This window comes from Xiphophorus couchianus, chromosome 21 (assembly GCF_001444195.1).
Source record: "Xiphophorus couchianus chromosome 21, X_couchianus-1.0, whole genome shotgun sequence".
NCBI classification, from domain to species: Eukaryota; Metazoa; Chordata; class Actinopteri; order Cyprinodontiformes; family Poeciliidae; genus Xiphophorus; species Xiphophorus couchianus.
In genome coordinates, this window is record NC_040248.1 from 5,303,954 (window position 1) to 5,329,680 (window position 25,727).

At 37.9% G+C, this 25,727-nt stretch overlaps 4 protein-coding genes across 8 annotated transcripts in view; 1 reads left to right on the forward strand and 3 right to left on the reverse strand.

Moving 5' to 3' along the window:
- Positions 1-2,394: 2,394 nt before the first annotated feature.
- On the reverse strand, positions 2,395-6,996 carry cops9 (COP9 signalosome subunit 9). The gene is made up of 3 exons (XM_028005592.1): positions 6,788-6,996; positions 5,759-5,831; positions 2,395-2,541 (listed from the first exon to the last, which is right to left on the reverse strand). The coding sequence occupies exons 1-3, from the start codon at positions 6,848-6,850 to the stop codon at positions 2,504-2,506; spliced, it is 174 nt and encodes a 57-aa protein (XP_027861393.1). The 5' UTR covers positions 6,851-6,996; the 3' UTR covers positions 2,395-2,503.
- An 816-nt stretch (positions 6,997-7,812) lies between these two features.
- On the reverse strand, positions 7,813-10,525 carry otos (otospiralin). The gene is made up of 4 exons (XM_028005591.1): positions 9,740-10,525; positions 9,592-9,655; positions 9,240-9,263; positions 7,813-8,220 (listed from the first exon to the last, which is right to left on the reverse strand). Exons 1-4 carry the CDS (start codon positions 9,881-9,883, stop codon positions 8,033-8,035), a joined length of 420 nt encoding a protein of 139 aa, XP_027861392.1. The 5' UTR covers positions 9,884-10,525; the 3' UTR covers positions 7,813-8,032.
- Positions 10,526-12,038: 1,513 nt separating this feature from the next.
- On the forward strand, positions 12,039-16,868 carry apodb (apolipoprotein Db). Its single transcript, XM_028005590.1, has 5 exons — positions 12,039-12,170; positions 14,257-14,372; positions 14,442-14,563; positions 15,013-15,098; positions 16,319-16,868. The coding sequence occupies exons 2-5, from the start codon at positions 14,262-14,264 to the stop codon at positions 16,546-16,548; spliced, it is 549 nt and encodes a 182-aa protein (XP_027861391.1). The 5' UTR covers positions 12,039-12,170; positions 14,257-14,261; the 3' UTR covers positions 16,549-16,868.
- A 675-nt stretch (positions 16,869-17,543) lies between these two features.
- arhgap21a (Rho GTPase activating protein 21a) overlaps positions 17,544-25,727 on the reverse strand; it is an 87,979-nt gene continuing 79,795 nt past the window's right edge. For all 5 annotated transcript variants that reach the window (XM_028004515.1, XM_028004514.1, XM_028004513.1 and 2 more), the window contains 3 exons: positions 24,982-25,087; positions 22,177-22,208; positions 17,544-20,614 (listed from right to left, as the gene is read on the reverse strand). In XM_028004515.1, coding sequence (XP_027860316.1) covers positions 19,127-20,614; positions 22,177-22,208; positions 24,982-25,087 — 1,626 coding nt within the window. In that variant the 3' untranslated portion in view covers positions 17,544-19,126. The remainder of the gene's footprint in view (positions 20,615-22,176; positions 22,209-24,981; positions 25,088-25,727) is intronic.

Here is a 25,727-nt window from a genome sequence, read left to right on the forward strand (position 1 = left end):
AGCTTCAAACGTCAAACATTTTTGAGAATAAAAACTTGGAAATTTTTGAGTTTGAAATTTGAAAATGTTAAACTTTTCAAAATATTGAGTCAAAGATTTTTGCCTTTATAAACTCAGAAATTTCCAGATGTTTTCTAGCAAATTTGCAACTTTTCAAATTCAGAAATGCCCAAATTTTTTCTAGAAAATTTCTGAGTTTAATTTGAAAATTACCGAGATTTTGCTAGCAAGGTTTAGATTTTCCAAAGTCAGAAATGTCCAAGTTATTTCTAGAATATTTCTGAGATTTTTTGGGCAGAAATTTACTCATATTGATTTGGGGTTTTTTCCGTATCTACAATGGGGCCAACACGCCGTCACAGCTGATAAAGACTCTTTCCTGAAAAATATTCTCAAAAGTCAGTTAAACTGCAACCGTTGCAGCTTAGTGGAAAAATCATAAGTGACAAAATATTACAAAATGTTTGTCAATAATCCCACAGCCTTTTTAAAAAACATAAGTGGCTTCGTGACTACCAACGATCCAAAACAAGGAAAGCAAAGATTAACGCGAGGGCAGTGGTATGGAAAAACAAAAAGAAAGTAATGAAGGGTGGTTGGGAGCCACATAAGCAGTTTTTAGGGACCTCACGGCGTGCCAAACCACAGAGGACGTGCAGAAACAGGCACAGCTGGTCTACACATGAGGAATCTGATAATCTACAGTTTCCTCCATGGTTAAAGTCTGTTCAGACTTGCCAGCCTCGTAAGAAACACAGGTACACACACACACACACACACACGCACGCACGCACGTTTGCACGGCTATCTTTGCTGGGACTTTCCATTGACTTCCATTCATTACTACAGCCTAAACCTTACCCTTACCCTTATCCTAACCCTAACCATTACATCCCTAACCCTAACCAAAACTCAAATCACACCTTAGTCCTAAATCTGACCCCTGCCCAAAAACAGCATTTCCGCTTGTGGGGACCAGGCTTCAGTCCCCACAATGTCGTATGTGACAGGAAAATGACCCCCACAAAGTATTAGAAACAAACGCACGCACACACACCCACACACACCGCTACCCGAACAGACGCATGATGCAATATCACCATATCTAGTAGACGGGAGGCGAAAATCCAGTTTTGATGAGTTTTAAAGCTGGGCCAGCTACAGATATTACTTTGATTTTTTGAGAGAATTTTAACTTAGAGATGAATATTACTTCGATGCAGAATTTGATTTTATCTTAAATAAATCATGTTTTAAACATTATGTTATAGTAGTTTTAAGAAATGATGCATGTTTCTCACCATTTCTTTGGATGTTTTCAGGGTTTTTATGCAAATATCCATAAAAGACCACACTTTCTTTTTTTGATACCACAACTTTTTCTGTGCGAATGTCTAATGAATGAGTTAAAAAGCTACAAAAATGATTATCAGTTCAGTGAGGACTTGGTTCACTATTTGACTTCATGTTTGCTCAAAAAAAGGTTTTATGTAATACAAAAACAAACATTAAACAGAAAATATCATGCAAAATTCTAATTTTGCCTGTTTTTGTACTTCCATTTGGGTTTCTACTGCTTCTGAAAACAGCCTAAGTGCTTAAAAGCTCCCAGAAATGTTGGTAATAAATTTACATCTTTTGGTTTCAAAAGCTTCCAGAAGGTCATAAATCCACAGGTGCTGCCCCTCACCTAGTAACCCCAGCCTGTTACCTAGCAACCTAGGCATCACCTAGCAACCCAACCTGTGCTTCCAGCACCTTTGTTCAGCTTTTTTTTTCACTGCTGTACGCTATTAGTTACCCAATTACAACTAATTTTAATAAAATAAATTATTAATCTACCACTCTACAATTAATTTGCTACTTTCGGAGTTTATTAACTGCTAGTTTTTTTTAAATGTAGTTGGTCTTCAAAACCTTTGTTTTTCTCTAAAGCAGTTTACCTCGTGTATGAATGATCCTGTAGTAATAAATTCCTGTTTCAACTTTTTGGGGGGGAATTAAACGAACAGAAACCAACTTTATTTCTGTTTCACCCTTTAGATTTTCAGCAGCAGCTTATCTTTTGTCTACATCAGCTTATAGAAAAGAAAGTCCCTGAACATTTGATTCGTTCAGACAGAAAATTTCCAATTACATCTGAAAGAAGGCAAAAATATATATGTTTTAGGATTTCCTCATACTTTCTTGTCCCATTAGTCTTCACAGTGTTTACAGGCCATGTTAACACGGATCCTTGTGTGTAATTATGTTTGGTAACAGATGGTCCTCATAGCCCACAAACCTGCAATTACAGCAGGTTGAAACACGACAAAACGAAAACCATACTCATAATTTCCTCCAAAGCCGGAATGTAAGAGACTCTGAGTATTCACAAACACCTGGTTCACTCAGTTTTCAGTGGAAACATAAAGACTTTATTTATTTTAATAGCATACTTAATCACCAATATGAGAGTCTGTACAGATAAAGAGAAATTAAAGGCAGTTTTCTTCGTCTGTGATCACTGCAGGTCATCGTCGTCAAACAGATCCTCAAAGTCTGAAAACAGGAAGAAGGAAAAGAAGAGAACCACCAGGTTAGGATGAGTCCAGCTGTTTTCCACCAGACTCCTACCATTCAGCTAATTATTCTGAAAATAATTTTTTTTAAAGTTCTTCTCCCACTCAAGCTGAGACGCTCACTTTAAATGAGCTAAAACTTCCCCCTCAATAAGTGAACGAATGCAGGCTGGCATTGATCCAAAGTGTTTTTGTCTTACTTTGTTTACACTTAAAAAAAGACATAATCACAACAGCTTCTGAATCCACCCACACACATTGCATATGGTTATATAACCTCAAAAATAAACAGAGATGTTTTTCTTTGCACGAAGCCTTGAAGCCTTGAATAAGCCTTGAATACAGTCCTTCTAAAATTATTTTCTTTTGCTTGTTGTAAAACTCCTATTGGCTGTTTTTATTCATTTTTTACAGGATTCAATTATAAATCAATGAAGTATTTAAACTGAATCTTCTGTTGGTGATGATGTCTAGTTTATATAGAAAGAATCTTCTGTCTGGTTTGAGCTAATGTCAGGTTGCTAATGTCAGTAACAAAGTTAATGCCATTTATATTTTTATATTTTTGATGTTAGATCCAAACATACCAACCAATAAATGAGGTGGATTTGTAGATTCACCTGTTCCTGGATTTTTCTGTGGAGTGTAGCTCCAAATTATTTGTGAAAATTCACATATTTCTTGTACAGCAAAATTATTATTTTTTTTATTACTATTTTTAAATTTAGTGGCATCTACATTTCTCAAGATGAACATAGAGACAGATTTGTATATACAACTTAAGTCGTAGTTGTTTCACATGCAGCTTCATTGACTGTTTTACGGCGCTCAGCTGACCTTCTCCAGAGACCTTGTGGTAAATGTCAGAGCAGCTCCCAACCACACAACGGTTTGAAGTGTCACCACATGGCAGGCAGCCCAGACGCTACAACCGAATGTTATTAAGTCACTCCTCTGCAGCCTGATCAGCAATCTGTGCAACAATGAACCACGGTGCCTTCAGCTCATCAGAGGGAGAGAAACGCACTCTGCAGCTCATTTATTCTGTATGTTAATGTCACATTCAGCAGATTCAACCAGCAGGAATTAAAGCAGGCGTGTCCAAACTCTTTGTACCAAGGGCCAAAATCACCAAGTTGAAGTTTTCTCAATTAGAAAACACAAAAATATCAATATGAATTATTTCTCTTTCGCCGGGACAATAATAAAGAAAACTTAACATTTTACGTTTACAGTCATTTAACTTCTTGGGATTATTATTTTCCTTTTTTTTTTAATCAATAAATTGTTTTTAGTTTATTCCTAGTAACGAAAATAAGAATTTTCTTCTACAAACTTTGATGCATTTAGCCAAATATAATGAATGCCAAAGTCTGTTTTTGAGTAAAAACTCGCTAGATGTTTGTGGCATGACTTAAGAGATAAAAATAAAAGAATAGAAACAGGCTAAGTAAATAAAAATCATTTGTGTTGTACTTAATATTTTCCATTTAAGAAGACAAAAACTTGCCACGGAAAATCTCATCCTAGAGAAATTACAAAAAGTGTCACAGGGTCAAACTTCTTGAATTGCGGTCAAGGCCCACACAAAATCAATCCAAGAGTCACAAATGGCCCCCGCCCCACACTTTGGACACCTCTGACTTAATTAATGCCTTTTCTTGAGATGAATTTGCACCTCAGTGCTGCTTTTGAATGAATCCAGAAACTGAACTGCCAATCACAGGACGCAGACGTTCATCAAAGGTGTCAGAGAGTTCATTAGTGACATTTATTAAATGATTTTCATTTACAACTCCAAGCTTTTTGAAATGTTCTAGACATTTTAAAGGAGTTTTGATTACCCAGTGGACATTTAAGTGCAAAACATTGATCTTGTCTGGTTTTGGTGATCTAAATGCCGATACCTCTAAATAAAAAGTAGAGCAATTTAGATGTTCTGAGAGGTTTGGAAGACAGAATTAGAGAACAAATGGCATCATGAAGTCAGGGAAGAGGTTCTGGAGGAGTTTATGGCTGTATTCACATAAATCTGTTTAGTCCACTTTAATTGTCTAGAAAAGTCCTTCATTTGTGGACTTTCAGAGTCCGATCAGGTGTGAATCAAAGTTTTCTAGAGAGTTTGGTTCATTTGACACAGTGCAGTGTAAAAGCGAACCTCTCCAGCTGAAAATTTAACAAATGTTGCAATTTTGGTTCCCAGTCGAATCAAAACCACTGACTATCAGGTGACAAAACATCCAGGATTAGGTCATAAAACAAACTTTTATGACTCACAGCTCTGTAAGATGTTTTAGGTTGAGATGTCGCGTTAAAAGTTTGAGGTTGTAACGTGACAAATGTAGGAATGTTCAAAGGCTGCAGATATGGAATAAGCATTTTTACAAACTAATACTAACTAAATCTACTTTTTCAGACTTCCTAGGAAACCCAGTTAGGTTTTGAACTCGTGCTCATTGATGAAGCAGGTGAGGTTTTTATTGAAACCTCCTCTATCGAGAGAGTTTCTAAGTGTGCAGGCATTTAAAGCGCCTGACTGACTGAGGCGAGGCGTCCCACTGAGTTTCAGTCTGAAAGCACCTATAAACTCACTTTACTGTGCAACAGCATCGTCTTTTTAACAATCAGCTCTTTTTCTTTCTAGGTCATGTGCTGCTGAGCCAGAATTGTTCATCTGGGAGCCAGCGCTGCAAGACAGAAAACAGATTAGCTGGGTATTTTTCTGTGCTCCACCCGCACATTAGCTGCTGTTCAGAGCGGGAAGCAACAGGACTTTTTCTAAGGTTAATGTGAAACAACAATGTGTTTCAGGGAACAAACTAGATTACAAGCTTCACATTTCCCTGGAGCTTAGCATGCTGGTTTCTACCTTGGAGGGGGAAATTTTTTCTAAATACCATGGGAAAGTTTTCGTTAACCTCTTTTTCAGTCAAATGAAACTGCTAATTTAATTTAAAATTACCTAAGAATCACTCATGTGTAACATTTCTATTCATTAACGTTAAAATTGTACTACCAAGGCACATCAACAGAGGCAAATCAAATCATTTGCTTGATAAAATTGAGCAAACATTACAAATGAGTCTCAGGTTTTCTTTAAACCACCTCTGATGTTTGGAAACATTTTAGGAAGAAGAACTGAAGTTCAGGGCTGAACAAACTCAGTGGACAGTGAATAATCCAGCTCTGTGTCTTACCATTAAAGAAATCTGAATGAACGGCTTTCTCGTTGGCTGCTAGGTCCATCAGCAGGCCGCTGCTGCCCCCTGCCTGTTGACACACAGCATTGCATTACTGTACATGAGCGGAAACGGAGCAAAGCACATATTTATATGCAGGATCCATTAAAAAGCTGATGATTAATAGAGAATGAAACCAACTTGACTACACCAGTATTTCAGTAAACTATTTTAGGTACGAATATTACATATATTTATGTTTATTCTGACAAAATAAATTAAAATATATGATTAGAAAACACTTAGTTTGATTTAAGGGCTTGAGAATATTGAACAAGTCCATCTACAGATATACAAGCTAAACGTTGAGTTCAATGATTGAAATATAAAAGGTAAAACTCATTTCATATGTATTTATCTTTAACAGTTTGATACTGTTTTGCTTAAAGTACTGATTAAAATAAGTCATAAAACCTTAATTTAATTTAATAGAAGTAATAAATTAGGCTTATTTATTTTTTTGAGAAATTTTTGTAAAAAGAAAACATAAGCCTTGTAAAAGTGCAAAAATGTTGAATAGAACCAGAAAATAAAGCAAAATATGTTCACATTACTTTTTAGATCTAGATAAATAAGATAAGATAAATCTTTAATGTCATTGTCACAAGGACAACGAAATTCAAAGGGTGCCATCAGTCGGTGCACATGCCCAAAAACAAAAAATAACTGTCTCACAATTCACACACAACGCAAGAATCAACAAACAACTGGCAAAAAAAATAAAAGTATTAACAGCCACATTCTCACATATATCATTTATGATGATTAATGGTTGTTTTTGATTGCATTTAGTTTTGTTATTGCTATCGGGTAGAAACTGTCTCTGAGACGGTTGGTTCTGGTTCTGGTTGCTCTGTAAGACCGTATGCTTTAGTATTTGTCTCACTGTTGACGCAAACACGGCAGAAAATAACAAAAATATCACAGTTGAACTGTTGTTAGCATTAGCACTCATATTAGCATTAGCTGTTTAAACTTTAAACCGACCTCGTCCAGGTCCACGTAAGGTCCGGCTCCTTCTGGAAACATCTCGTCCACTGCAGGCTTCATCTTCTTCTCTTTTTCTGTTTGTTTGTTTTAAAGCTAAAATCGTTTTAAACCGCTCAGTTTGTGAGTAGCAAAACTGGCTAACTTCCGGCAAGCACAAAACAACTGTGTGCGGCGCTTATTTGAGTCCGCTTTAAACGCTTGCCCGTCACATTCGGTCCGCTAACCCAACAATGAGAAACGAAACAAAAAAAGAGGATAATATAATAATTTTACCTCATAATTAAGATGGTTGAAATGCATTAAAATCGATCTCAGTACTTTCAGTCCGTACAGACAAATAATAACAATCCTAGTACTAATTTCTATTATTAATATTTTATATATTATTTATATATTATATTTTAAGTAGTAGTAATCATAGTATCATTACTACTACTCAGTTATTATGATTTAATTTTTGGATTATTCATTCTGACCAACTTTTCGTCACATTATTATATCAATACAATTATTTTTAAAATAATCTGGCTGTTACTGTCATGTATAAATGTTTTTCTATTTATTTTTATTTTTTTTCACCATATGGAGATGAATGGCAAGGAGTAGTAAGGTTGTTAATATTTGTTCATGTTTAGTTATCTATTTTATTGTTTTATTCATACTTTTAATGCAAAAAGCTTCAATAATAAGTTTAAAAATATAGAAAAAAATTAGGGAAAGCATTATTTTAATGATGGGATCTAATTTGCTCACTTTGCTTTTTATGCTTTGGTGCAATGTTTGTAAAATTGATATAGATTTATTTTACATTTTTGCTCTATATATTCTGCTTCTTTGCTCTGAGGACAACAAACATTTTTAAGTGCACCTTCCTGACCCTAATTACTCTTGTTGATGAAATTTCAACAACAGAATAACATTTATTTTAGGGATTTCATCAATACTCCCAAACAAGTGGCATTCTGCTTGTTGCTGGCAATCCCTGGGATAAATATATATAGATGAATAGATTCCTTAGACACTTTTACCTAGAAGCAAAATGTCTTGTTTATTTTTCACACAGTACATGGATATATTATACAGTTATACCAGCAAAGCTTCACTGTCATCTATATTCATCACTATGTTTCAAACTAATTAAGGTAGATATAAAGACTCTGTGTCAATTCAATATTCCCTTTTTCTTTAGCTCTTTCCATCAGAATATTTTGGTTTCGTTCTCTAAACATCCTGGCTGTCCTCTCAGTGTTCGTGTCCAGCGTTGGTCTCGTATCCCAGGGTGTCTCCGAGGTGCTGGTGGGCGTAGAAAGCCCGAGCCATCTCGTTGATGTGGTCGTAGGCGCCGATGGACCTGAAGTATTCGACGTAGTTCCAGAAGTCTGAGGTGGAGTAAGGCCAGTAGGGAACAGCTGGCGGTTCATCATATGGAACTGAATGGGACAGAATGACAGCTGGCTTACAGGAAACACTCACTTTAGGTATTTATGTGCAATATGCTTACAATTTTATCAGGTTTTAATGACTTAAATCAGTTAAATAACAGACTTTGACAATAAAGGCTGTGTATGTATTGATGGTGTATGAATAATGTGAGGAAATTTGTTTTTGCACCACAAAGAAACTAAACCAAAGAGTTTTGCAGCATCACAGCCTTCAGAAAGTTTCCTTCTGACATATTTTGGACAATTAATCACCAACACTTTGATTTGAAATTATCTTATAAAGTATAACTTTGTGATTGAGATGCTGTTAGGAAAACAGCAATGTCTTATGGATAAAAAACAGCAACAAAAACAAACAGATAAATCAAACAAAAGTTTTACTTCTACACTCTGAATCCATTTTTAATTAAATCACTAAAGTTCAATAAAATTTTCAATTTCAAATAAATTTATTTATATAGCAACCATCTCTGGTTAGGTTTCTTTAACCTTAAACCAATTAAACAAAAACAAATAGTAAAATAAGAGAAAACCTCAATAAAATTAGTTTACATGATTCACAAAAAGTGCTGAGAAGCATAAAAGGAGTCAGTTTCAGTGTAATGCATACATATGTATGTATTTTTATTATTTTATGTACAGATTTAATTTCCCCTTTGGATCAATAAAGTATTTTTTGAATTTGAAAACATTTAAATCTGGTCAATTGTTTGATTGTCGGGGGAAAACTATTCTAAATCTGAGGTTAAATGAGAAACGTGATTGTCTAAATTATGTTTTTAATGAATTATAATCTCAGTTTACAGCTCTCCTTATTATGATTCATTAAATCACTTGACTAATCCCCACTAACACATAAAAAAAATCCAGTTGCCTCTACCAGAGGAGTAAATATGGATGATCATTGTGATTTTCTGCGGATTTGGTCCCTAAAAATCTGCAAAAATGTAAATTTGAAGGTTGTAAGAAGATAAAGATGGAGATATTTAGTTTGAATGAAACTGTACCTCCTTCTGGGATGACTCTGGCCACTGTGAGGCGGAAAGAGAGACAGAAAAAAAAGAGTTAACATTCCCAAACATGCCACAGTTTTCCCTGAACAAAGAAGGGATTCAGTCTTGTAAAACTAAAAGAGGGTTCTTTCTCCAGGTTCCTCAGCAAATATTTTCCCCTTTACTGAACAAACACAGACGCATAGACCGCTCTTTCTGTTCGCAACTAAAACTCTCATCTCAGTCAAAGCACTTGCATCCAACTTGATCAACAAATAAACAAAAATTCAGATACAAAACTATTTTTCTTTTCTTCCATCCAGCAGGTTATTAGTGGAGATTTTAACATTAAAATGAAGAAACCCACCACAGAGGTGGAAGGAAAAAATGCAGAGGAGTGCGCTGATCCATAACAGTTTCATCTTGAGCTCCTAATTAAATGGAAAAAAGTGAATTTCTTGTCAGTCTGTGGGCTAAAGAAGTGTTTAGCATAGAGTGAATGCATCAATCTTTACCTGTTCAGAGTGAAGGTTTGCTGCAGTTGGTCTCCTGGTCCACTGTGGTGTGTGGGGGCCAGCAGAGGAAGTAGGAGCCCAGCTCCAGCACAAACACACACACACACACACACACACACACACACACACACTGGCCAGACCCATGCCAATCACATCCTACTGTAACATCGCTGAGCTGCTGCCACGTCAAATATTTGTTTTGTTGGAAAAGGAACTCCAGATAACTCTCACCAAAACCCTTGCTGTGACTTTTTCCTCAACTCCTAATCTTCACTCTTATCTTGATTACCGCCTATAAAAGTAATCTGGATCATATTTTCCCTAAACGCGGCGCTGTTCGATCATGATTTTTCACACCTAATCAGTAGACAGGCGATTCTTTTTATAAAATCCTCATGTCAAAATGTTCAAAATGTCCAACAAACATTCATAAAACCTATTTAATACACTTAGCTTTTTGATTTTCTTCATGATGTATATGAAGACTGTCCAAAAATAAATACAGCAATAATGCCGAAGCTGTTTTTTTCCTGCTGTTAGATCAGTTTGTGTGGATCAGTGATGTCAAATTATTCGTATTGTTGTTATATCTGCAGTTACATTTCTAGAAAGGTATAAGATGGTAAATATGGCGCCATCTTGTGGTTTTCTGCCTGAATGATTCAAAGCACGTCACCAACACACAATGATTGTTGTTGAAATGAAAATGATCAAAAACAACTTTTGAAACAGAATATAACTAATGTATATCTGGTATATCTGTCGTTAGCATGGGCGGTTTGATAACCATGTATGAAATGTTTCAGTTGGCTACAGCATGCTCGGCAGCAAACCGTTATTTAGCTAATGTTGCTGTTACGAAATTTGCTAATTTGAGCGCTTGATAATGTCAATATTTGATAATTAACAACAAAACCCATTGACTTGTATCTAAACAAAAACATATGTATGTTTTTTTAACATGTTCATCTTCACATTTTTATTTTTTATTGTTGTATTGTTAGCTAGTGTTGCTAGCTGCTACTACACAAGGCTAGCTGGTTTCAAGCTAACAACTCTCCAATGTCTCTAAGGCAACTCTCATCAGCTGATGATAGAAATAATTAACAGCAAACAGAAGTTTATGGGCATAAAAATGGCATTGATTTAATATTTTCATTTTTGTTTTAATCACTATTTAAATTAAAAAATGTTTAGGGTGGAATGATTGGCGTTAATCATTGGCATTAATTTTTGGGACACTGGTTTGAAATTACTGCACATTTTCTCTCATCCACACAGACTCAAATATATATATATATATATATATATATATATATACCCGCAATAATATTTATTTAAATGTCCTTTAACAAGTTGCACATACACCTCAGTTCACAGGGTTTTGATATATTTTTATTCCAGTAAAAGTAAAATGTAGTCTTTCAAAAAATTACTCAAATAAGAGTCCAAAAGTATTTGGCAAAAAGGCAACTCAAGTATTGAATAACTGATAAAACATCAATCATTTAATATTTAAATATTATACCCTCAGATTATTTATTAATCAGGTGATATCATCAGACAGAACAAATAAAATCATGTGAAAATTTTGGTATTTTAAGGATCAAAATGAATGTAATTTATATAAACAACATACTATACAATAACTTATAATATAAATAACTTACTATACAAAATCAGGGGGAACTTTTTTTTTTTAAATATAAAACTTATAAAACTTTAACAAACTTTAACAGACATACACTGCAGGTGTGTATCATCTGTGTTTGGTAAATTTTTGGTTAAAACCTGCTTGTACTTCATTCAGTGGGTAGAAAATCCAGAAATAAGAGTACAAATACTTCATAGAAACTTTACTCAAGTAAAAATAACTGAGTAAATGTAACTAGTTACTACCTGACTGATGAAGTGAGTGCGTTCGTTAGCGATGGGAAGCAGCTGTACTGTCAACATTACGGTACAACATTTATAGCGTGAAATCCCTTTAAATGTCATTAAATAATGTTTTATAATAGAGTTACATAATGTCAACAAAGCGGAAGGTGTATTCAACCCAAAGCAACACCTCGACACCTGAAGAACAGGTGTGGCTGCTTCAATGTGGTCAAACGAGACAAGAGAAGGCAAAATAACTCCCTGCAGTGTTTGTGCTCTCTGCTCTTTCATACATAACCATGACTTTGAAGTTAACAATCATAACTCTTACCAAACCAGCGTGTTCAAATGCAAACTATGACAGGCATGCCTGTAAAGCTCACTGCAAACATGAGTCAAACTGTTTGTTTCCTGAGTCAACGCCCGGTCAGGGAGGGAATGTGCACATGACAACAATTAGTCGACTGTCTCTTTGACAAGGCAGAGAGAAGCCAGTGCTGATCCAGAGAGCCGGAGAATCAGACTCACAGCTCCAGACCTCCAAACTACTCAGGTAAGGAAACACTTCCTAAATATAACCTTAACCTGGAGAACACAGGACGCAAAATATTAACGTCTTAACATGGTTTTTATTTTGTCTTGTTGAGATTAATTCCTGTTACATCAGATTATATATTTGCACTTACTCATCATATTAAGGTAATAGTTTTTGTCTTTATCATTTAACATTTATAGCCTGAAATCCCTTTAAATGTCATTAAATAATGTTTTATAATAGAGTTACATAATGCCAACAAAGCGGAAGGTGTATTCAACCCAAAGCAACACCTTGAAACCTGAAGAACAGGTTTCAAGGTTTTCAAGGAACAGGTTTCGTTTGACCACTGCTTGAATGTGGTCAAACGAGACAGGAGAAGACAAAATATCTCTGCTCATTCATACATAACCATGACCTTGAAGTTAACAATCATAACTCTTACCAAACCAGCCTGTTCAAATGCAAACTATGACAGGCATGCCTGTAAAGCTCACTGCAAAAACACAAAATCTAAGTATTTTTGTAAGTAGTAGTAGTAAGATAAAGACATTTATCTTACTACACTTAAAATGAGACAAAACTAAATAATAAGCAACTTTTCAGCAAGATATATGAGTTTGATTTTAGTCAATAATTCCTTAAAATTGATGAAAAAGAACTAGTTCCACAGACAGATTATTTCATTTATAACATGGGAAAAATGTCTCTTCATAAGTGAAAATAATCTGACAAATAATTTGAAGGAAGGAATTATTGACTTAATAAAAGTTGCTATATTTTGCTGAAAAGTTATTTGTAAGTAAGTTTTATTTTATTTCAAGTGTACTAATATATTTGTACTACTGTAGTAACTAGACCAAAATTACTTGGTAAGATTTTGTGGTTTTGCAGTGTAATGTTAACTAAGAGCCTAATAACCCTGTATGAATAATTCCCACAAATAATGACCTTAAAGCTGCAGTGTGTAACTTAAATAAATAAAATGTTTTTAAATATTTGTTAAAACTGTCACCATAATGTGAAAGTTTATAAAACAGATAATCTGGGAAAAGATCAATCTCCCCCACTTCCTCCTTGAATTGCTCCACTCCTGACCAAGAACAACCAATCAGAGCCAGGAGGAGGGTCTTAGCGCCGTCAATCATCCTCATGTACTTGATGCTAAATATGCTAATGATGGAGAAACAACTTTCAGAAGAAACATTTATCCACCAATATCTGCAGCTAAGCTAACTAGCTTTAGCACTCACAACACGCTATGTTAGCTGTAGCATAACAGAGATCATGAGCTTGTGATTGACAGCGCTAAGACCCGCCCCCTGGCTCTGATTGGTTGTTGGCACTAGGAGAAGGCAGAGGAGCTCAATTTTTGTCACCGAATATCTGTCTCACCATACTGACACAACATAGTGACAGTTTCAACAAATAAGTTAAATATTATTGTTTTTTGTAAAAGTTTGACAAGTCAAATTAACGTGCATATTTAAACTTGTCTAAAAAGTCTTCAAATGACATCATACTTCCCCCTAACAGTGAAGTTTCCAGACAGTGGATTCAGAATATTTGTCTGTCCTGATCCATGCGCCCGTTCCTCATCCAGCCTCTAACATTGTTAAAATAAAACCCTGTTACACACATTGCCTGCAGTATTCACATATTTAACCATACTTTCATGTTCTGATTATAGATTATGAATTATTACTTTTGCAGAAATGCTACAGAGCCATTTGCTGCAAAAGCAACAGTTTAAAATGACCCTTTCACGCAATTTCCATTTCTCTTCTTAATAAATCTTGATAATATTGGTGGTTTGGGGGCAGATATGATATATTTACTTATTCTCTGCGTTAGCTGCTTGTTTTATATGACAACAATAAAACTGTGTAGTCAGAGTTCTTATCTTGGTGCAGTTATATTGTCTCATTCATTGAAATTGGTCTGCATTGTGACATTTCTTGTCTTACTGTAACGTGTTGCTGTACTTTTACCCACAACAAATTTCCCATAGTCGAAGCTAATCAATGTTTTACCTCATTAATTAGCTTCTTTAAACAGGTAATAATTAAAACTTTTTCCATATGTTCCTGTTTGTACTCTGCAGGAACCATGTCTGCCGTCTACCTCGCCCTCCTGCTGCTGCCTCTGGTCTCAGCTCAGACGTATCACTGGGGTCCCTGTCCCAGTCCGGCAGTGCAGCCCGGCTTCAACGTCCAGAAGGTAAATCCTGTACAAACATGCTGGGAGCACATATAAACACAAAGCAACCCAGTTGTTTTCTGTCGCCAGTACCTGGGACGGTGGTACGAGATAGCGAGGCTTCCCAATTCCTTTGAAAAGGGGAAATGCATGGAGGCGAATTACGCCTTGAGGAAAGATGGAACCATCCGAGTCCTGAACTCACAGCTGTAGTGAGTAAAATTATTGCTTCTTCATTTGGTTTGATGTTTTGTGTGAAAACTAGAATTTTTCTGGGTGCAAAATTCCGATACTCTGTCTGATACTTTTTCCTGCTATTCTTTCTCATAAGTCACAGTCTTTGCACATGCTTGGATTATTGTGTGAAATACAAATGGTGGTCATGTGGAATTCCTGTCCCTCCATTGTTCAAGAAAAGGCGGGAATTCCCAGAGCAACCAGTGACTCAGCATTCTTTGGCATCTGTTTTGTTTTGTTTTTTTGCCTAACTTTGCTGTTTTTCTTCTTTTTAAATCTGCCAGCCTGGAGTTAACAGAGAGACGTTGATGTATGTCGGATAATTTTGCAGAAAATGTCAGGTTTAAAACCGCTGTGAATAGCTTTGTTATTATTGGTAATTAAATTATGTTTGCGTTAGCGGCTCTGTTTTTCTATGTTCCAGTAAAGATAAAGTGAGTACAGCAGAAGGGACAGCTGTGGTTCCCGATACGAGGGAAATGGCCAAACTTGGAGTCAGCTTCTCATACTGTAAGTGTGTTTAATAAAGACCATCAAGAGCCTGACAGCAACGAATGAAGAGATGGATGTTAATTTGTCAGTGCTTGAGTGCAATAATGAACAAAAGCTCAGAAGTTCCCCATTTTAAATACAGGTCTTGTACACACGTAGCTGGGTCTTCATAAAAACAAATATCTCCAATAGTGGAATCGGTTTAAGGAAAGTGTTTATTCACACAAACCTGCTGAATTTCAACACTGAATGTTGTTTTAAACATGCCAAAACCATAGGGGGCAGTGTAGCGCAAACCTAAAACCAATCACAGTCCTTCAAAACAACCATGACTTCCTGTTAGGAATGAAATATGGCGCCAGGAGAAGTTGGACTACATTTAAACACTGTGTTAGAATATAAGGTTAATAAAACACAAGACATGCCGATTGGGAATCATACGAATCAAGAAGTGAACGTTGAATATATCAGTGGTTTACCTTACAGTATTTCTGATTTTGGGGGTTCAGCCAATAGGTGCCAAAAAAAATTAAAGGTGCTCCTGGATTGGCCAGTTAATAGTGTATGAAGTATTACTGAGCCTCCATATTTCAGCTTCCCAAACTTAATTTTCTTTAAAATATTTTAGATATGAAACAATCCATGAACAGGCAGATTTCCCATGAATAATTTTGAGTTAAAGCTGCATCTCGTAACTTTTATAATAAGGTATGCTGTTTATATATTTGTTAAAATTATCATTATGTCGTGACTGTAAAATATAAGACAGATAATCTGTGAAAAAAATCGTGGTCCCGGTACTAATTGTAGAAATACACCTCAGCCAGAAACAACCAATCACAGCTCGGAGGAGGGTCTTAGCGCTGTCAACCACTCTTGTGCTCATCCCTTGCTCTCTACTATGCTACAGGATTGTTGTTCACCACGACATAGCCTGCCAGGGATGCTAAGGCTAGTTATAAATGGCTCTCCGCCATTAGTACGTTGAGCTTCATGTGCACAAAGTTGATTGGTAGCGCTAAGACCCGCCTGCTGGCTCTGATTGGTTGTTTCTGACAGCAACAGTTGCTCAGGGAGGTTCTTGATCTTTTCACAGATGATCAAAAACATTGTGACGGTAAAACATATATTTTGGTAAAAGTTACAAAAGTACCCGGATACCCCGGTGGTTCACGTCTGATGTTACCTTCACCTCCTGAATCAGCAAATAAACTAACTTGTATGGCGTTTGCTCACAGTCACTCCCTACAGCCCGTACTGGGTCCTCACCACCGACTACACCAGCCTGGCGGTGGTGTACTCCTGCACGGACATCCTCCGCCTGTTCCGAGTTGAGTACGCCTGGATCCTGTCGCGGTCGCGCTTCCTGCCGCCGCTGACAGTTCGCTACGCCAAAGAGCTGCTGGTCGGAGAAGGAATCGACATTTCCAGGATGAAGGCCACAGACCAGAACTGCAAAGACAACTAGGAGACCGCTTCTCGTGATATTTTAAAATGTTTGTGTTTAATTATATGTAGTTATTGGGATATTTCCAAACACAACAAACTTTATATATTTTGATTCTGCTTTTCTGTTAAAAGGTTGGTGATTGAAGATGGAAATATTAACTGAAGGGTTGTTGTTTATTATACTACCACAGTGCAAGTCACATATTCTGTAATGATTAATAAATAATGGATTACTGTTTTGTCTATTCTTATCCTAGAGATTCTATGAACTGTAAAAACTAATTCATTGGGTATTTCTGTCATCTTTTTTAATAAACTGATCAAGTTTTTCTCATTGGACATCGACAACAATATCACTATGTTCTATTGTAGGTTTTTATTAATCATTTTTAGATCGATCGATCTATCTAGACGATAGATCTAGATAGATTTTTCTATCTATCTATCTATCTAGATATAATATATATGATATTATTATTGATGTTATATCTAGATAGGTGGGCTGCACAGTGGCGCAGTTGGTAGCACTGTTGCCTTGCAGCAAGAAGGTCCTGGGTTCGGTTCCCGGCCGGGGTCTTTCTGCATGGAGTTTGCATGTTCTCCCTGTGCATGCGTGGGTTCTCTCCGGGTACTCCGGCTTCCTCCCACAGTCCAAAAACATGACTGTTAGGTCAATTGGTTTCTCTAAATTCTCCCTGGGTGTGAGTGTGTGTGTGCATGGTTGTTTGTCCTGTATGTCTCTGTGTTGCCCTGCGACAGACTGGCGACCTGTCCAGGGCGTACCCCGCCTCTCGCCCGGAACGTAGCTGGAGATAGGCACCAGCAACCCTCCCGACCCCATTAGGGACAAGGGTGAACAGAAAATGGATGGATGGATGGATATCTAGATAGATATATCTATCAATATGAAGACAGTTACAAACAAATCGAAAACCAACACTTCCTAACTCTAGAAACTTTGTTAATGTGCAAGAAGAGAAATTAAGCAACAAAAATATGCAAGAAGACATAATATATACTTAAGATTTTTATTTATTTCCAGTGTTTGTTGGGACGAGGGGGCACTGAACCCATGCTCTGCTGCAGCAAACATTTGTATCATACAGGTTTAAAACCCAGTTTATATATTTTTCCCCAGTTAAAGGCGCTGGTGCCTTTTACTGCACTTTAAAAACACAAGAAACAAAACGTCGTTGTAAATTTGACTGAAAACTGGATTTCTGGTTTAAAACAGTCCTGTGAATAACTTTATAAAAACGACTTTTAAAAAGAAAACAAAGAAGGCACTTTTCTTTTTGAGATAAAAACAACTTTCACAAGTAAAAACAAACTTTTTTTGGAAATAAAAACTAATGTACCTACGAATTACATACGATAGCGTCAGCATTTCATCATTACCGTTTCATAGCCCGCTTTTTTTAGGGATAAAACTATAACCATCCTCCAGTTGTCCCAGCTAATATCTGGCTGATGTTTATGTGCTGCGGAAATGAAACTTCCCGCAGTACGCAGCTCAGAAAGCAGCAGTCGGTACTCCTACGAACTTCAAGTACAAACAGAACAAAAACAGACAGTTTTGTCATAAGCATCTAGCATCAGCCCAGAAAGAGAGATGCTAAGGCTGGGCGAAATGGCGCAAAAATAAAATGAGTTTTTTTTATATGTACCAGGTCCGATTTTATTTCCGCTTATCTAAAATTTCACAATTTATTTTTATTACCCTTCTGTGAGTTGCATGACAGTTTTAGGGGTAGGCTATGATTTATTTTTTTATTTAATTATGAGGAAAAAAGTCATGATATTAGCAGAATAAAGGTGCAACTTTACGTATTAATCGTCCTTTAAAAAAATCTTTTAAATTATCATCATCTGACGTAACACTGTTTGTGTAGTACTTTAAAAAAATCAATTGCACGATCGTTTCAAAGTCCTGCTACTCAATAATTTTGTGCTAATGTGTCAAAAAGGGATTTTATTATTTGTAAAATGTACATCTTTACTCATTTTTTTCAATTTTAATAAAAATGTCACTTTATTCTCCTAATATTACGACTTTATTTAGACAACATTCCAACTTTGTTGTGGCACAACTTTATTTTGATAATATAACTTTAAAAATCATAACTTTACCCTGACATTTAATTATGAAGTTGACCTAAATTCAAAAGTCCAAATAAATAGAAGCTGTAAAAACAAGATGGCGGCTTTGGGCATGCTGACGTCCCTATGAACTATGGAAACCCCAGGAGTGTATTGGTGGGGGAAAAAAAATCCCCATTTTCCAACAATTAAATCTTCAAATACCATAAAATGGTCGCCCAGCCCTTGATGATACATTCTTCATACAAGAAGAAGAACTGAACCATGTGACGAAGTAAAGACTCTCGGGTCAGTTCTGCTGGAGAAAGTTCACGATTCCTTTCCGACTCGGTTCCAGTATGGCAGAGAACTTCATCATCTTTATTAGTTTAGTAACATTCATCAGAGCTTATACACAGTATGTACATTAGATACAGAAAGTATATTTTAGTATAAAAATATTGTGCTAAAATACACACATTTACGCCTGAACACACACTCTGGTCGGGTTTGTCCGTCTACAGGTACTGGTAAAACCGTGAGCGGGTCACTTGCGCTCCGGACAGTTTGTACGGGTGAGCGTCTGATGTCGGCGCGGTTTTATTTGTGTCCCGCATCCCGCTACCGTTAACCTGTTCCGCGGTCGCCAGCGGAGGTTTTTCAGATTTTTCCGGAGCTTCGGGATGATCGTCCTCGGGCTCCGCTTTGGGCGCTACCTCCGCACTCGGTTCGGATCCGCGGAGCCGCTCGTGGGTAATCCAGTCCCGGAAGGAAAGGTCCTGAGAGGAGCACCTGGGTTTGAGACGGTCCAGCGCCGAGAGGTCGGCCGTCTGGTCGACGCCACCCTGCTCCCGCCAGTCGTTAATGACCGCCAGGTTCGCGAAGTCTCTCTGCCCGCCCAAGGTGTGCCTCCGCCGGATGTTCTTCTTCTTGCTCCGAGCGTCGGGTGTCTGACTCTTAGTGGCGAACATGTCGTCGGCGGACGATCGGATCCTGAACCTCAGCCGCTCTGTGATTTTCAGGTGCCAGGCTGGTTCGGGCCGCTCCGACTCGCTGCGTGAAGAAGAGCTGATGCTGCTCGACGACCGGCCTTTTTTCATCACCTCCAAGACTCGAGACAACCGGCTGGAAGACTCTGCTCTCCCCTCCGTCCCCGCCGCGCCCTCCACCGACGAGTCGCTGTCGGTTTTATGCCGCAGCGACCACCGTCTGGACAGAGTGTCACACTCAATCATGCGCTGCGTGGGGAAAAGGCGTCGCGCTTCCTGTTTCTGCGCGCCGGCGATGGGTTTCTCCTGACTCTGCGTGGGGCGAGGCGTGGACTGGCCGCTGCCGCCTCCCGGCGCGAACACCGGGAACTCGCCTTCGCTGTCCGTCTCCATGGGTCGGCCCTCGCTGATGAGCTCGCTGCGCTCGTCGTCGGCCTCCTCCCCGCCCTGCAGCTCCGGACTCAGCACGCCAGACTCAGCTCCGGTCAGGAAGGTGATGGAGGAGGTGGTGGAGTAGTCGGAGGTGATGGAGCTCACCTCGGCCCCGGCCGACGCCGGCAGGTCCAAGAAGCCTCCACCAGTCCACTTTTTGGGCCTTGATCTGGGGACAGATGCCCCGGAGCTCATGGTGCCGAGGTCAGAGGTGTTTTCCTCCAGCTGGGACAGTGGATCCGACAGGGAAATCTTCCTTTGCGCCGCCGTTTGGTCGCTGATGATTGGCGACGGCGAGGCCCGTCGGGGTGGAGTCTTCTCTTTCTGGAATAACGAGCTTCTGTGGATGGTTCTGCCGTTCTCCTTCCTCTCCTCGGCTCTCGGTTTGTCGCCCTGCAGCGGGTGGTGGTTCTGCTTTTGCCCCGAAGGAGCCTCCTTTCTGGGGAAGACCGCGTCCAGATCGTCGTCAGAGCTGCTAGGCTGCGGCTTCTCCCTTGACCTCCCTCTTTTGCGGCTGGCGGCAGCAAAGATGGAGGAGACCAGGAGGTCTCGGCTGCACTGGTCCTTCCCAGAACCCCAGGAACCCTGCAGCAAAAAAGAGATTGGGCAGAGAAGAGGAGAAAAATACAAAAATTAAAAAAGTTAAACTTTGAAAAGATAAAGAGAAAAAAATCCCTCATTCCTTAAATCAGTACTCCACCTGCTCCAGAGACGCACCAATCAGAGAAAGAAAGAGGAACATTAGCGGCATCGTAGCAGGATGCACATCATTAATGTCGCCATGCAGCTTTACAGCAGATAAAGCAGAAGCTGCACAAGCACCGCCATGAAGCTGAGCAGGAGCAGCGAAATGAAACAGCAGTGCCTCCTTTTAAACTCCACTGATGACTCAAATCCAGCTCACTGTAGCTTTTAATGTGGCAAGAATACAGCCGTGTGCTTTAATATTACTCTATCAAATCAGTTTTTATCTGTACTCTGCTAAATTACATCAACGAGGTCCTCCAGTTTTTACTATTGCACACAAAATCAACAGTGAGCGAGTTTATTGAAAATTTTCTGCAAAATGTTCAAAAACATTGAATTAAAGAGATGCCAACTCCCACCTGCAGGTGGCAGTATTTCTTCCTTCTACTGCATTGCTGCCTCGTCCTCAATCAATGTCAAGTTAATCAATATAGTGAGTATCAGAGTTATATTTACAGTCAAAAATAAACATAAATATTGCTAAATTTCTTGGAAATATTTTTAAAACAACCCCAAATTTTTTTTATTTTATTTTGATTACAAAATATTTACAAAAAAACCCAAATTATTTTAGTGTGTAATAGACAAAAAATTTTATTACACACATTGTACAACTTAGTCAGAGAAAAAAAATACTAATTTAACCAAAAAATCCTCCAATTTAAATAAAATTGTTTAACGTGTAAAATAAGAGCCAAACTTTATTAAAAATATACAGAACAATTCATTACATTGTAACAATCCAATGAAAAATAATCTAAAAAATATTCTTGCTACATTTTCTGGATCTTAGTAAATAGAAATAAATCATGAATAAGAAAAAGCGTGAAGACAGTCCCACCTCCCGCACACTGTCTCACTGCACCACTGCGATGTTTCTTGGAATTAAGAAGTTGAAAATGGAAATAAACGCATTTGCAGATTTAAAAAGGAGGAGAAATATGCAATAAGTAAATTAGGATTGTTTAATAAAAAGCAGTGTTATGTTTCTGTAAATTTTATTGCATCAACTGGGTCAGGAACAGCAGATCTCTCCTCTTATGTAATAATGTATACTGTATATTGTCCCTGTTTTAGATACATTAATTCGTATTAACAGTATACTTTATATTCTTATTTATGATGTTTCAGTCCTCAATATTACTAATTAGGACTCTCTCACTTAAACATCTTTGCTATCATAGGCAGATTTATTTCTTTAATTTAACTTTTAACTCAATTTTTGTGGCATAACAACAGAAACTTGCTCTTGTTATTCAGTGAAAACATGAAACTTGGTGCCTTTTATTCAGATCAAATAAGGATTTTTTAAAAGTAGAGCCAGCGACTCCAGACTGTGAAACCTTCAAAGCGATTTTCTTCCTGTAATCCTAAACTACCAGCGACCTGGACACACTCACCTTTGATTTAGCTGAGTCACTAGTTGGTGAATCTGTGGGGAGGAAAAAGAGCAAAATGACACATTAGATGATTTTACATGAGAATAAATAACACAAAAGAGGAGGTGCAACACTGGGGAATGAATTAAAAAGAAATAAAATGTCATGTTGATGAGTGAGAGCATGGAAACGATGAGGTGAGAGAAGATTAGAGGAGACCGATGAGCAGACAAGAGGCCATGCAAGCAGACAAACAGGTGAGCTCCATGTTACACCTGGACGGGACGCTCTTAATGACACACCTGAACATGAAAACGATGATGAGAGAAACATTAGTAGTGAACAGCAGCAGATAATGTGCCATGCAAAGAGGATGATGACAGTTAGAGGAAAGTCTTTGAACAGGTCAGGATCAGTCTATAGGCTATATAAAACCTTTTCATTAATGTTTTTGCTCAAAATCGGCGTTAGATTATGAGATTTTAATCTGGTCAGTTCTGCTTATTTTGAGCCATTTTAGGGCGTCTTGTCACTTTAAATTCAAATAAGCTTCTGGCCACGCCCCCCAAACGCCACATTTACACTCGCACAGGAAAATGGCTGCAAACAGATGTGCAGTTATACAACCTTACATCTTTGAAAAGCAGAAGTGGAGCCTCCTGCACAACCAACAAGAATGCAGAGAGTGGTTTCTGAATAGTAAGTCAACTGGTCTTTTCCAGCAGCCGTTATACAGTGCTTCCATCGGTAAAACTAGCTGACCAAATGTGCTGGAGCTCTGCACGAGTTGCTAGGTAACGGCGTAATGCAGCTTAGCAATCAGGAGGCTTTTGAAATGGCTAATTTTCCAGACACCAAAAGACATTAATTTGCTGTACAGATGGGTGTGTTTTTTTAAGTGCTTGGGCTGTTTACAGAAACAGTAAAAACCTAAATGCAAGTACAAAAAGTACATAATTTTGCAAAATAGGTCCCCTTTATGCATATTTAAGTATATTTGGTGTTTTAAGTATTAAAATAGGCAATTCTAAGTGTTCTTAAAGGGGGTCTCTGAGTTTAACTATTTCATCCTATGGTAGTAAACTTCCACATCTATCAGATATGTTGTGCAACAGGCCAACTAGTGAATAGAAATTGTGCTACTGTGAAATAAAGCAATAAAAGAGAATCCAGTTTTTATGTTTGTTTACACACATTTGCCAGTAAAACTTTACAGGATGTAATGTTTGAACAGTAACTGACCTGCTAACAGAGCAGGCGATTCAGTGCGACACAGTTTTGAGGTGAGATGAAACGAGACACAAATACGACAAAGATGGCGACTGAAATAAAAGAAAAAGTGACAGGGGGTCACAGAGGGGCTAGCTATATGAGAAGAGAGGACGCTACATGAGAGAGATGAGTGTGGGTTAGGGAACCTATGGTCAGTGATTACCTCATAATAATCATTTCCAGCTTTAAAATTTGTATTTCGTAGCTGAGCCCCCCTCCGCTCCCCTTACATACAGTACAGATGAGGGTAAATATGTGCAGGTAGGAACCATACCATGCTATCTCTCCTGCAGGCCAGCTTGTAAAACAGTGAGGAGAGACAGCGGAGAGCCTTTCAGACAGCAGCACCGGCCTGCGTTAGATAAACTCTGACAGAAAACCCGCAACACCGGGGACTGTACCGTGTCGCCGCTCTGCTTCCCCCCCAGGGTTTCTGTTGCTTTATCTCTTTTTTTAAAGCTTCGCCTCATCTTTCTGGGGTTTAAAACACCTGCGGGTTCCTGCAGACTAGGCAGCTACAGTGCCGGCAACAATCCTCCTTCTTCCTACAGTTCCAGCTGTTCATTACAGAGTCCATCAGAGACATCACGGCGTGATAGACTCCGCCCACTTGGCCTGTGTCAAGATCAGTATGTGTGAATGCTGGGAAAGCCGTTAGGACACCCGACAGAGCCTCACTAGAGACAGAGGGATCAGAGGTCGCCTTTTACTGTAAAAACATCTGCACTGACGTGGAAAAAACATGCCGAGTTAGTGCAACAGTAGGCAGGGGGAACAGGGGAGGGGAGCACAGCCCAGGTCAACATCACATCATTTATCCTTTTACTTCACCAACAACATCAGCGCCCTGCAGGAAGTATCTACACAACTTGAACTTTGTCATATGTTGCGTTTTATAGAGATTTTATGTGGTAGATAAACACAAAGTAGCACATTGTTCAACCATTTTCATTTTCAACACAGCTAGAAACTTGAACTACTTGGACGATATATATCAAGATAGAAGTGTTTCATATCAGTCACTACCAATAGTTATTGATTATTCTTTTGTTTTAAGTATCTGAAATACTGAAAACAGGAAAAACATGGAGTGAAAACAAGTCGCCGTTTTCACTCCATGTTATTTATTTTTAAGCAGTTATGAGGTAGAGTGGCAAAACTTTAAACTAAAATCAAAGTTACAACTGAATTTATTCTACAGTAACTATGAAGAATCATGTTGATGTAACAAAAAACATTTAGTAACTTTTTTCTCCACTTTAGCCCTAAGAACTACTTTGTGTTGCTCTATCACATAAAATCCCAATAATACAGATTTTTAAAAAAGCTCAAGGAGTATAAATAATTTTGCAACATGTTTCAAGAAAATCCAGTAAAACACAAAACACAGCAATTTGTTTGCATCCGTTTTAGAGATGCAGATAAATTGCAGAAGCCAAAGAAGCAAAGGGAGAAGCTCGGGGAGAAGCTGCGCTGTCAACAATATCGATTTAAACAGAAGCGTTTTGGGCCGGGACGGAGGACGGCTCGCCCACGGCGGAGGAAACGCGTTACCTGAAACGTCGCCCTGCGACGTGCCGGTGCGGCCGATGTTGGTGAGGAGGTGGTCGATGTTGGGGACGGGCTGAGACTCTATGGCGCTCTCTTTGTGGGAAACAGTCTGAAAGAGCAGAGCGAAGTTTGACCACAGCTGGAAACGAAATGACAAACTATAAAACAGCTGAAACACTGACTTCCTTTAAATCTCGACTAAAAACCCACCTGCTTAGAGTTGTATTTGAAATGTAATCAATTACAAATTTAATGATGGCACTTGACTTAACGTAATGTTTTGATTGTTGATTCTATGTTGCATGACTTTGTGCTTTTGTGTTTGTTATGATGTGAAACACTTTGAAATGCCTTGCTGCTGAAATGTGCTATACAAATAAAATATTATTGATTTTTGATACCAAAAAACTATTTTTAAAGAGCAAAATGCTACGTTTCACATATCAAGACAATATGTTAATATCAAATTAATCTTTTTTTAAATGTATTTCATAAGAAATTACTTTTCTTCTTATCAAATGTAAGGATATTACATAATATTGTACAGAATCTGATTTCCTACTGTTATGAAATTAATAAACACAAAAAAACAATTATTACTATATAGCGCCTTCCACACTTCAACGGAGTATTAAAAAAATTTATAGAATAGAATATACTTTATTGATCCACAAAGGGAAATTACTCATTCGTTGACAAGCTACTCTATCTGAGGTGTTAAATATTAATAATACAAATATAACCATAAG

Coding starts and splice junctions, on each gene's coding strand:
- cops9 (XM_028005592.1), bottom strand. CDS start 6,850: ATGAAGCCTGCAGTGGACGAGATGTTTCCAGAAGGAGCCGGACCTTAC. Junction 5,832..6,787: donor CTTACGTGGACCTGGACGAG/GTCGGTTTAAAG, acceptor GTGTGTCAACAG/GCAGGGGGCAGCAGCGGCCT. Junction 2,542..5,758: donor TCATTCAGATTTCTTTAATG/GTAAGACACAGA, acceptor TCCTGTTTTCAG/ACTTTGAGGATCTGTTTGAC.
- otos (XM_028005591.1), bottom strand. CDS start 9,883: ATGGGTCTGGCCAGTGTGTGTGTGTGTGTGTGTGTGTGTGTGTGTGTG. Junction 9,264..9,591: donor TTTTTCCTTCCACCTCTGTG/GTGGGTTTCTTC, acceptor TCCGCCTCACAG/TGGCCAGAGTCATCCCAGAA. Junction 8,221..9,239: donor CAGAGTCATCCCAGAAGGAG/GTACAGTTTCAT, acceptor TGTCCCATTCAG/TTCCATATGATGAACCGCCA.
- apodb (XM_028005590.1), top strand. CDS start 14,262: ATGTCTGCCGTCTACCTCGCCCTCCTGCTGCTGCCTCTGGTCTCAGCT. Junction 14,373..14,441: donor CCGGCTTCAACGTCCAGAAG/GTAAATCCTGTA, acceptor TTCTGTCGCCAG/TACCTGGGACGGTGGTACGA. Junction 14,564..15,012: donor GTCCTGAACTCACAGCTGTA/GTGAGTAAAATT, acceptor TCTATGTTCCAG/TAAAGATAAAGTGAGTACAG.